This window comes from Balaenoptera musculus, chromosome 2 (genome assembly GCF_009873245.2).
Source record: "Balaenoptera musculus isolate JJ_BM4_2016_0621 chromosome 2, mBalMus1.pri.v3, whole genome shotgun sequence".
Lineage (NCBI taxonomy): Eukaryota > Metazoa > Chordata > Mammalia > Artiodactyla > Balaenopteridae > Balaenoptera > Balaenoptera musculus.
The window spans coordinates 14,495,794-14,508,143 of NC_045786.1; the positions used below are offsets into that span (position 1 = coordinate 14,495,794).

General features: G+C 39.3%; 1 protein-coding gene across 13 annotated transcripts in view; it reads left to right on the forward strand.

Moving 5' to 3' along the window:
- NEBL (nebulette) overlaps positions 1-12,350 on the forward strand; it is a 336,029-nt gene that overhangs the window by 296,958 nt on the left and 26,721 nt on the right. For 9 of the 13 annotated variants that reach the window (XM_036842823.1, XM_036842834.1, XM_036842832.1 and 6 more), the window contains 6 exons: positions 2,959-3,051; positions 5,826-5,918; positions 7,193-7,285; positions 8,904-8,996; positions 10,223-10,327; positions 11,307-11,478. In XM_036842823.1, the coding sequence (XP_036698718.1) occupies positions 2,959-3,051; positions 5,826-5,918; positions 7,193-7,285; positions 8,904-8,996; positions 10,223-10,327; positions 11,307-11,478 (649 nt within the window). The remainder of the gene's footprint in view (positions 1-2,958; positions 3,052-5,825; positions 5,919-7,192; positions 7,286-8,903; positions 8,997-10,222; positions 10,328-11,306; positions 11,479-12,350) is intronic. The other 4 variants (XM_036842835.1, XM_036842836.1, XM_036842825.1 and 1 more) reach the window with 3 other exon arrangements.

Sequence of the window (12,350 nt, forward strand, 5' to 3'; positions counted from 1 at the left end):
CTCTTGAGCGCAGGCTTCAGTAGTTGTGGTGCACGGGCTTAGTTGCTCCGCAGCACGTGAGATCTTACCGGACCAGGGCTCGAACCCGTGTCCCTTGCATTGGCAGGCAGATTGTTAACCACTGCGCCACCAGGGAAGCCCCCAGTTCTCTATAGCATTAATCATCCTTTCCAAAAGCAAACATAAGCTAGATAAATGTTTTTGGTTCTTTACTAAACTGGCTGCCTTTTTTTCTTCACTTTGTTGAAACACTATTTCATCAAATATCAAAGGTCTAACTTTCAGAAGGAAACTGTAGCCTTGTTCCCCTTGAACCTAAAGCAGTATTTCATCTTGATATATCATAGTGCATAAGAGATAGATCACTTTAATAGTACAGTAATGAAATCTAGGATTAGATTTCACCCTTTTGAACAGAATTTTAACTGTATTAAATTTTTCAGAGAAAGGATAAATTTTAATACCTTTCCACAACTTGGAGGAAAGAAATTTTACCCTGACAGAATGATTAAAGGCCCTAGAACATTCATTTGGTGGCTTAAGAGAAGGTTTCAAAGGCCCCATTCGCTTTCTGCTTCTTCCAATTTCCAGCAAAGGAAAGCACACACCTTCACTATAATTTTGTAAAATAAATTACCTGCCTCCCCACCCCCAGTTCCCTTTGAGTTTGGGGGAAGGGTAGAGGAGATGTTTAATGTTATGGATTAAAAACTTCTTCATTCAGTGCTTGACATTTACAATGGATAATTGCTATCCTTACCAATAGGCATATTTGGTAATAGTTGTCATACAGTCATTCCTTGGTATCCACGGGCCTTGGTTCCAAGAGCCCCGCCAACCCACACTCACACACACTCACACACACTCATACACATTCATACCAAAATCTGCAGATGCTCAACTGCCTTACTGTTGGCCCTCCATATCCACGGTTTCACACTGAGGAAGTGGAGGGCCTACTGTATTTAGCTTCTTGCTGAGGAACTCAGTAGGGTTCTTTCCTCACGTGCCCTTGCCTGACCTTTCTCTTCACCTTCACCCTTAGAGGCAGAGTTTTCTTGAAGTCATCCAGGTAGAACTGCCTTGATTAAACTCCTCTGTCAGGAACTCTGACGGTTACCTGGCATCTTAGAATATGTGTGCACTGGCATTTGTGGAGACAGAGTAGGAGAGGCAAGGTAACGCTGTGGTAAACAGACTTCAAAATGAACTTACAAAAAATCTGCAGAATCCTAGTGCACTGAAATCCCCGTAGCATGAATGAAGCTCTCTCCTGAGGAAGGCATGAGGAGGAGGACCTGACCATGACGATTCCCATCCACCGCGGCGAGAGCCTGTGTCAGGCAGCACTCGAGTCTGGTGGAGAAATGCGTTCCGCTGAGAAATGTGAAATGGTTGTTTCCTTCACTTCCAAATGATAATATCTGAAATGTACCCATCAGTGTACTGGGGTATATAATGTTATAAATGTTCTGTACTGTGCAATTCTATTGCCTACAGTGAAATGACTGTGCCATTTTGATTAGTTTGGAGTCATATGAGAAACAAAAATGTTCATCTTTCATCATGTTTAGCTTCTCACCCGAGGAAAATCACGGAAATTAGTACAGTCTATCATTTCATCTCCCAGCATCCCACTGCCCCTTCTAGCAAACAATAGTAGTTCTGTATCTCTATGAGGTTGGGCCCTAAACTCCTGCTTAGTATTCAAATGGAAAGTTGCCCTTTCAAGATTAGCTAGATCTGTCAAACCAAGATAGGATTCTCTAACATTTAAAGATCTCGACATTTTCCACCTCCAGAGTAAAAGTCTTTTGGCTATTAGCTTTCTCTGTTAAGAACTACTTTTGAATCTTAGTTAGAGGTAGTCTGTCTCAGTGTACTCTCCATTTAACTGTTTTGGATCTGGCCTAATACTGACATTGTTACTCATATCTCATATTAAATGTACAGATGCTAAGATATAGATGATAGCAAAGATATTTAGGTATCGTTTCTTTATGACTGTCAGTGTGGATTTCAGCTTTAATCATTTTAAACATTACCAAGTGATTGCTAAAAGATGTTTTATGTAGATCTAAGTCTTGGCTAAATTTCAACATATGCCTCTTAAGTCTAGCCTATGTTTCCGTACATATATGTATGTGTCCTTTTTCTCGAATCCAATCTTCCATGAATTTTACACATTAAAATACCACCTGATACAATAGCATCACTAATCATTTCATAAATTTAAAGAGCTTGTCCCAGGCATAACTGTGTGTTGGCATTATCATTTGTCTGGTTGATCTTCCTCTAAATAGACTTGAACGAGGAGCTTTTGATTGAGGCAAATGCCGGGATATAGGCGGGCTTTACATAACATGATTGTGTGGGTAGAAGACGCTTCCTGACTTTCTGCCACTGGCCCATCTATAGCGATCAGCAGTCAGTGGCCTCTGCTCGTAGTACATTTCCCTCCACCTTCCCCTTTCTCTTCTTTTATTTTTTTCTTATTCTGGATCATTTGGATCCAGATGGATACGCAGTGTTTCCAAGACTTTGTAGCTAACTCAGTTTGACTTTTGCCTTTAAATACATGGTGAATTTCAATTAACATGTTAATAAATAGAAACTGCTTTTCAAATAGAAAATAATAAGTTATTATGTTAAGATAATTTCCAAGGTTTTTGGTGCATCTGCCTGATGATAAAATTTATTTTCACAAGCAATATATGCTTATTTTAATTAAAAAACCTCTTCAGTGACAGATAGGTGAATAGATGTGGGTTTGTTTGTACTTCAGGATAAAGGAATCCTGAAAGCACCAGACGAAATAAAAATTTGTGTTCTCACTGAAGGAAAATTAATATTGGAATTAAAAATTCAACTATGCAGTAGTTACAAATGAAGAATTCTTAGCTATTTTTTAAGCCTTGTGTTGAATAAAACTTACATTTTAAAAAATAAATCATGCAGGTAAAATACAAGGAAGAGATGAACCATGGAACAGCCATTTCTGATCCACCAGAGCTCAAGAGAGTTAAAGAAAACCAGAAGAACATCAGCAATGTGTGATCATATTCCTTTAAGTATTGTTTTCTGTGGGCATGACACTTGTACGGGTGAAGTCCTACTACGATGAATACCATTGTAGGAGGGCCAGTTCCTGAAAGGTGGAGATAAGATTTCACACATATTTATGTTGGGGTAGCATTACACCAAGCATGTGCATTTGCTTATTAAAGCACATGGTATTGAATGCCTACTCTGTTCTTGTTCTTGGGGGCATTCAGAGATGAGGTTAGGGTCTTAGGGGTGGTGTGTATTCTCAGGGTCTCTAGGAGAAACAGCTGTGGCAATAAATAAAGATTGTGCATTAAGTGCTATAACAATAATTAATATTTGCCGAGTGTTTACTACGCTTTTTGAGTTCTTTACATGCAACATCTCATTTAATATTAAGTAATAATTCCGTTTGCAAAGCGCTGGGGAAATGCAGAGAAGGAGGGCTATGTTAGTGAGAGAGAGGAAGACCCTTGGAGAAAGAGTCACATTTGAGTTAGATCTTGAGGAATTGATAAAAGTTTGGGGCGGATTTCGTGAGAAGGGGCCCTCCTGGCAGTGCAAACTGAATGTGTTCAGGATCCAAGATCTGTTCAGAGAGGGGAAGGTTTAGTGTGATGGGTGCTTGGGGTGGAAGATGACAGGAGAAAGGTGGTGGAGGGAGAAATCATAACTCAGGCCACGAGGAGGCTGTTGGCAGTGCCAGTGCCCCGACAGGGTGATTCAGATGCACACGGTCGCTGCTGATGCGCTGGCCTTGACTTAGGGATTAAATTGTTTTAATGTGTCCTTTTTTTAAAAGTTATTTTATATTGCAGTATAGTTGATTTACAGTGTTGTGTTAGTTTCTGCTATACAGCAGAGTGAATCAGTTATACATATGCATGTATCCACTCTTTTTTAGATTCTGTTCCCATATAGGTCATTACAGAGTATTGAGTAGAGTTCCCTGTGCTGCACGGTAGGTTCTTATTAGGTATCTATCTATATATAGTAGTGTGTATATGTCAATCCCAATCTCCCAATTTATCCCTCCCCCCATTTCCCCTTTGGTAACCATAAGTTTGTTTTCTACATCTGTGACTCTACTTCTGTTTTGTAAATAGGTTCATTTGTACCATTTTTTTAGATTCCACATATAAGCGATATCGTATGATATTTGTCTTTCTCTGTCTGACTTACTTCACTCAGTATGGCCTAGAGATTGTCATAATGTGCCCCTTTTTCTAAAAGAAGGGTTACTAGTTTTCAATTTATCATAGAAATATAACACTCCCTTAAAATAACTATTTGAAAACAAGAATGAGTTAATTTAATAAGAAAATACTATAAATCACAGCACAGGTGACATCTGGCATGTCATATGGGAAGTGGTGTGTACATGGTGGAAGTTTGGATAACACTGGAGTAGTGGAGAAGAACGTGGGCCCGGGACTGTTGGTTTGATCCCAGCTTCAGACCCTACCTGCTGTATAACCTTCATGAGCTACCAACCCCTCTCCAAGCCTCAGTTTCCTCATCTATAAAACAGGGACTAGAATATTAAGTGAGATATTGCCTGTAAAGCGCTCAGCATGTTTGTGAGTGGATGAATGCAATACGTGAAGAGTCTCCATATCCTCCATATCAAACATTTGTCCCCAAACTTATATCCACTAGAAATTGGCTACAACAGTTTCTCAACATCAGTAATGCTGTTCAACAATTTTTTCTCCTCTGAACTCAGCCCAGAGTAATCTTTCTTTGTATCCTGCCATCAATAGAGATTACACTGGACCTTTCCTCACTTCAGGCAATTATCCGACACAGAATCTGCCTAAACTCTCAAACTGCATACCACGGCACAGAGAAAGAAATCACACTGGCAGGGACCTGACCCTTTTTCATTTATTTTCCAGGCTTATCAAATATCTGTTCACTTGCACATGCACTGCTGAGGGTGTACATCTCAAGTCCATTTTATCTGCAGGCCCTGTAGGCCTTGTGATGTCTTACAAAAAAAAAAATTCTCTAACACTAAATTTAAACTCCAAAAAATCATTAAGACTGTCCCTGTGGAGTTCCTTATAATGGGAATTTTTAACCTCTAGTTTTCCTTTTACCTGTCAAAAGTTCATTTGATGGACATGCCATTCTATCTCTCTGTGTTGGATCCTCATTTATTTCCTGGGGTGTTGTGGAATTGCCAGGAAAGCTGACCACAAACGTTGGGTCTGATCCCCCAGCTAAGAAAGAGCAACCTCTACACAGTCAGTCAGAAATATCTCCATAATGCTAGCCAGAGCATGGGCTTCTAATGTTGGAACTTGGCAGAGGAGGAAACTTTGAGGTTCAGGGTTTCTTTACATAGTTACAGGCACTCAGTGAGGTGCGGGCATAGGACTGGCATAGCCCTCCTTTCTAATGATAAGAATGCAGCATTTTAATTTTTAAATATAAAACGGTCATTTGGTAATGGTGCTTTAAGTGCTGTGAGCTCACAGAAGGGATCGTTTATCATAGCTGATAAGATCGAACGCAGAGAGGCCACCACTAAATTATGCAGTTTGAAGAATAACAACCCAAGGTAGAATTCAAAACATTTGGGCAAGAAAAGGCTTAGATCTGGGATCACTGTGTTGACGAAGTCTTTTAGCAAAGCATATTTCACTATAAAATCCTAATGAAGATTTTAGCTAATGAATGCTCTGTCACTGTGTAACGTTTCTTTTAGTCAGTTGCAGTGTGCTAGCTCACACTTCCTTCCCATAATCCCACACTGTCTTGCGCTTGTCTCTCAGCTCCGGTACAAAGAGCAATGTTACACAGCAACTCCAGTGAGCATGACGCCAGAGATAGAGAGAGTGAGGAAAAACCAGGAGCATCTGAGCACGGCAAGTTGTTTCTGTTTCCTCTTATATTTTACCAAACAGTGTATATTTTTATTCTTTACAACGCCTTCTGAAAAGCATTAGACCCTCTACATCTTGGCTGCTTCTTTTCCACAGTCACATATTGAGGGACAGTAGACCTCTCGTGTTAGTCCAGGAAATTGGGGACTGTCTTGCTGACCTTCAGTCCTGCTTGTTTATTCAAGAAATCTTCATTAGGCAACGTGCCAGGCATTATCCTGGTCACTGGTACACAAAGATGGATAAGACCTCATAGTTGGTAAATCTCTAAAACTACATGCAGATTTAAAGAGTAGTATAGTGGGTCTGTTGTCAGTCTGAGAAAACAAATTGTCTGTTGGCATAAGGCAAAAGAAGACCTGGCTTGACTGGGGTTCTAAGACATAATGTCAGGGCAGGGAACCTTATAAATAAAACAGAAAACATTATCCAATCGGTCAGCAATCTATTGCTAATAAAGCAATGGTAGTTAACAATCATGAGGTTCCTCTAATGTGGACCCTGTGCTAAATGCTTTATATAAATCCGTGAGGTTGGCACGATTTACTCCCCTGGTTTGTAGGTGTGGGAAACTAAGGCTTGAGGAGTTAGAGAACATGCTGGGGAACCCATGGTTTGTGGCAGCAGGGCTGGGATTTGAACCCAGGCCTCCCTGAATTCAGAAATCTCTTTCAGATGTGTCCCCCAATAGTTATTTTTCCCATTCTTTCACCCTTTTATGGAACTTTTACCATTATAAACAGTAACCTTCTTCTAAAATGGGTAATTTTGAGAGACTTTAAAATTTAAGAGTGAGTTCAGGCTGATGACTGCTTTATCCTTACAAGATCCCTGATGGTGGTAGGAGTGAGGGATCTGCAGCTTCTTTTGAAGGTGGAGGCTCCAGGGTCAGAATGGGAGCAAAGCCAGCTTCCCAGGCTGCCGTGGCTACTTCACTATAGTTCTCTTGTAATGATTTCATTACAATGTTTTCCCCTTATATTTCCATTACATTTAGTTGTGGCATTTGCAGTTAGTTTTGGTATTGAACAGCAATATATTTATTAAAAAAATCATTTTTAAGAAGCACAACAGCGCTTCGTGCTTGCTAAGTTAGAAGAATCAGAATCCAGGTGCATTTGAACTGAAAGGTTGACACGCATCTACTGTGGAAAAACATGTTTAAAAATTAGGGTTAATCTTGAGGCTCGTCCTCTGTTGCTATTTGGGTGGAGACCATTATACTATTTGTTAAAAGTCTTATTTATCCTCCACAGGTAAAATACAGAGGAGAGATTAAACAGGCAACGGCAATTTCTGATCCACCAGAGCTGAAGAGGGTTAAAGAAAACCAGAAGAACCTCAGCAATGTGTGATCTTAGTAACTTTTTTCTTACAAGAGCAAACATATTGTCAACATGTCAGTGAAGCAATCGTGTTTACAAAGTTTTCATGACCTTGAGTTGATACCCTGCTCTCAATTGACTGCCAATTTATTGGAAAGGTTTCAGGGTCTTAGGTATTGTGAGTCCAGCCAGGCATTCCCTGCTAGAGTTCCCAGTGACTACAGTGTGATTTTTTTTTTTTTTAATTAATTATTTATTTATTTATTTTTGGCTGTGCTGGGTCTTTGTTTCTGTGCGAGGGCTTTTCTCTAGTTGCGGCGAGCGGGGGCCACTCCTCATCGCGGTGCGCGGGCCTCTCACTGTCGCGGCCTCTCTTGTTGTGGAGCACAGGCTCCAGACGCGCAGGCTCAGTAGTTGTGGCTCACAGGCCTAGTTGCTCCGCGGCATGTGGGATCTTCCCAGACCAGGGCTCGAACCCGTGTCCCCTGCATTGGCAGGCAGACTCCCAACCACTGCGCCACCAGGGAAGCCCCTACAGTGTGATTTTTGTTCGCAGGTTATTGTGCATCCCTCTTACCCGGTCTTCCTTCACGCTTGTGGTTTCTGTGGTGCCCCAAAGGCTTACAGTGGCAGCTTCTGGCATCTTGGCCCTACAAATACGCTTTCCCAGTCCCTTTCCTGCATATATATACATATTCTTGTTCTGTAGCCTTTGCGGCCCTATCTCCCACTCCCAGCTGTTGTCACTTTATTTTTGGATGATGCTGGGGGAAAATTATAAAGTGTGCCTGGCTGAGTAGGTCACATGGGACAGGTCCATTTGGGGGCCACTTGTTGAGGGGCTGTTAGTTTTTACTCAGACACCAACTCCTGTCCTGCTCTGACTCCTTTCTGTTATGTAATCCGTGCATGCAGTTCACTGAGAGAATCCTTTTTTGAAGTCATTAACATATAAATTGGGTTCTTTGGAAGAGGAAATTTGGAAATCTATTAGGTTCAAAGAAATCTTTTATTCTTCAAACCTTTAAAGTCCTTTTGACCGGATTATAAAGGAAAGGCAGTTTCTTGTTTGGCACTTTCCCTGACAACTATATTTTGGAGAAGTAGATGCTCACTTTTTCCCAATGTATTCAGAGTCACAGTTGATGTAACTCTGTTACTCTCAAAAGGGAACATGATTCTGGAGAAGGAGGGATGGAGCAGTGGGAAGAATGCTGGCCTCATGGATGACTGTGGTTACTACTTAGGCATGCTGGCAAAAGTTCTGCCACAGTTAATTACTAAAGCCATAACAGTATAGCAGCATCCTATATAGGTAAGAGTACCTTAAAGTAATATCCATGAAGACATTTCACATCATACTCCTTTGTGATAAAATGCATATTACGGCTCTACCGATGGTATGCCCATATAATGAGTACATTAATAGTGATTTCATTCACAGTGATTCACTGCTATGGGATGAATTAAAATAGAATGATTTAAGATGCAAACATTTTAAATATGACTAAACCTCTGATAGCATCCTTTTTTTTTTTTTTTCATAGCTTCCTTTCCTTGGCTAGCTCTTTAAAATAAGTACTATGAGACTCTTAGGTGAATTGATTCACAGTGCTCTGCTTTTTGTTTTCTGAAATGATAGGTTTATTATAAAGGTCAGCTGGGAAGAGCTACGGCTTTAAGTATAACTCCTGAAATGGAAAGAGTAAAGAAGAATCAAGAAAATATTAGTTCGGCAAGTTGTTTTATTCACTTGGGGCTATCACAAAGGGCATGTCCTTTATATTATTTACTTGCAAACCTGTTTTCTCCTTGTGAAAATAAAATCGATTTCCAAGAAACCTTTGTAATATATGCAATAAGTACATGTATTATTTCAGATGACTTCCAAAAGCTGCCACTGTCTAACTTTATATTATCCGGCAACTCTTTGTTGATATTTCCAGATGTGACCAACACTTACATTTAAAGTTTTGTTTTAAACTGTATTATGTTCATTTAAACAATGATTCATGTTATTTTAGCCAGTGTCTTTGAAAGTAGTAAAGTCTTTGATGTGTAAGTTAAACAATTGTTATTTTACAGATGTATTCCATTGAATGTGGATTGTTAAATCCTCTCTGCAAAACAAAATAAGAAATGACTCATAACTCCAGAGTAAGGACTTAGAGGGGAAAAAAATTTTTAAATATATTTAACACAGAATTCAGTTACTCATTAAAGTCCCTTGGTGCACATCGGTGACTTTCTCTTAGGAAATACCAGGGCTTCCGTTCTGAATGCACATATGCCCTCAGGTCTGCAATAATTGGTATCCTAAACTTATACATAATCAGCTTCACAAATAGCAGTGTTCTGATGGTCAGATGTCAAAAAGAGCTTTATGCCTAGGAATCAGCATTTAGGTTTTACAGTGCACAGCTCTCTAGTGGCATTTCTGTCCAGAGATGCTGATTGTATTCAACATAAACTACCTTTAAGTGGTGGCTGTTTAGAGGGAACCTAAATTTGTTACTTATTGATTCTTGTTGTCGGCAGTGGGCGAATAAAAGGAATTAGAGGGATGTTCCGTATGCATTCTTTCAGTGTTATGGTGGGAAATGGGGAAATAGAGAAATGGAAAAATAAATTTAGGTTCCATTTAGCTTTGGATTTTTCCTGTTTAAGTGTGATAACCACTTTTACTGACTCATTGTTAGTGGATGTTGCTCACTCACATTTGTTTTCAGTTGGTAGAGAGATTTAGGTCATCTTGGCTGCAGCCTTTAAAGGAGACCATCGAGAGTACAATTTTAGATCCTTATTCTAGAACGAAATGTAATTCACCAAACAAGTTACCTGGGAAGTAATTCACGATACGTTGTATATGTTCCACTCACTTGGGAAGCTTGAAAAAGTTATGTAATTTTTTTCAATTATAATTGTCTTATTTTTAAGTATGTTCTACTGTTTACTTTGCAGGTAAAATATACCCAGGACCAGAGACAGATGAAAGGTAGACCAAGTCTGATTTTAGATACACCTGGTCTCAGACATGTCAAAGAAGCTCAAAATCATATTTCAATGGTAGGGTCCAACCAGGTCCTCCATCTGTGACTAAAACATACTAAGGAATGGCACCACCCAATGCACTGATGGCGTTGTTCACCATTAATCTGGATAACTAACAAAGCATGGAAAGGCCGATGGGCCCGTCCTTTGGGGGGAGCTTTCTAATCACACTGAAATGTAATGAAAATATTTAGTCTAATAAAATAATTTTTCTCAGTGATTTTTTGGGTGTGTTTTTTATTTCTAACGTGACTGCTGTAAATGTACTTTATGAAAGATATTTGCTTGGACTTCTTTTCAATTAATTTTAAGGTTGAGTTTGGTGTGTTTACATGTTTAAAGAATATAAAAATATGTATTTTTTAAAAACAGTTTCATGAGATGTATTTTATATACCATAAAGTTCACCCATTTAAAGTATACAATTCAGTGGTTTCTAGTATAATTTACAGAGTTGAACAACCATCACCCTAATCCAATTTCAGAACATGAAAAACATATGTTTTGAAATATATATATGTTTTTGTAATTATATACAAAAATATATATATATATAATTATTTGTAACTGTCAATCTAATTTTAAATAATATGGCTTTCTTGAATAATTGTGTAGAAATACCTTATCATTTTATTGCATACTAAAGTTTAAGAGAAAGGATATTACTTTATACCTAAGTGAGTTCATTTTAGGAAGTAACCAGGATTTTAAAAATATATCTTTTAACACTTCTTACTGATACACAGGTTTGTATATTAAAAGAGCTGCTAACCGTAACGATGAAAATCATTGTGAAAATGTCAGCTTGATTTCTGATGCTAGGAAACTGAAGTTTCAGACATTATTTTTGGAATAATTGGAAAAGATACATCTATGTAGAAAATAATCTAGATGCAGCTGGTACAGTGACAACTGTCGTTATATCAAAATTTTGTGAGCTGTGTAACAGTCAGGAAATTTCAGTTTGAGTTAATATGGTTTTTCCCTTTTTCAGGTGAAATATCATGAAGATTTTGAAAAGACAAAGGGAAGGGGCTTCACTCCTGTTGTGGATGACCCTGTGACAGAGCGAGTGAGGAAAAACACCCAGGTCGTCAGCGATGCCGCCTATAAAGGGGTCCATCCTCACATCGTGGAGATGGACAGGAGACCTGGAATCATCGTTGGTAAGCTGACAGGCCTGCTTGGCAAGTCTGCACAGTCAAAAAGGTCGTGCTTGCCCTGGCTTTAAAATTCGCTTCCTTATTCATCGGACTCCTCCTCCAATGCTTGAGGTGGTGCCCAGGTGAAAGTGGACCACAGGTAATATGGTTTGCACCGTGTTGGATGGGATTCATGGCCTTTGCCAGGTATCATTGCAAATCCATTCTGTTGTTGGACGTTCTCTTGTCTTTAATAACCTTCTGGTCTTAAGAGTGTTCCTACTTGTTATGCAAAGAAGCAGCCCAAATATCAGACATGGGTGATAATGAAGGTTGAGCAATTTTTTTGTTTCCCTTTAGCTTATGTACTGTATAATTGTACTGCAGACGTTGTCTGCGTGGGTGACATAACAGAAGTAATCCCATTTACGTCCTTTTACCGCAAATAGACATGCCGGAGAGATTCTGATGGTTTCCGCAATATGAATAGCTTATATATTTTTTAATATTATCTCTGAACTGGGAGAATCGAGAGCTGTCTGAAAGTCTCACAAATCAGAGAGGAAGGAACCTCTCATCCTGCCGTTCCTTCTTGTCAGCCTGGGAAAACCTTGGGAACATAGTGTTGAGTGGTGACAGAGCAAGGCTTATACTAAAATCTAAGGCAGGGCTAGAAAGGAAAGTTACTAATTTTTCAATTTGTTCAACATTTGTTTCTGTCGTAGGGGGAGAAGTTTTTGATTTTTATTTTGTTTTCTTAGACAAAAACCTTTTAGTCGCTTCTTATGAATTACTCACATGTCCTTAATCAGGAGTTTTAACCCAACATTTTACCTGTTTCAGTGTGTGGAGAGCACGAGTGGTGAGGGTTCAGGGATGCGGGGAGTTGTCTGGCG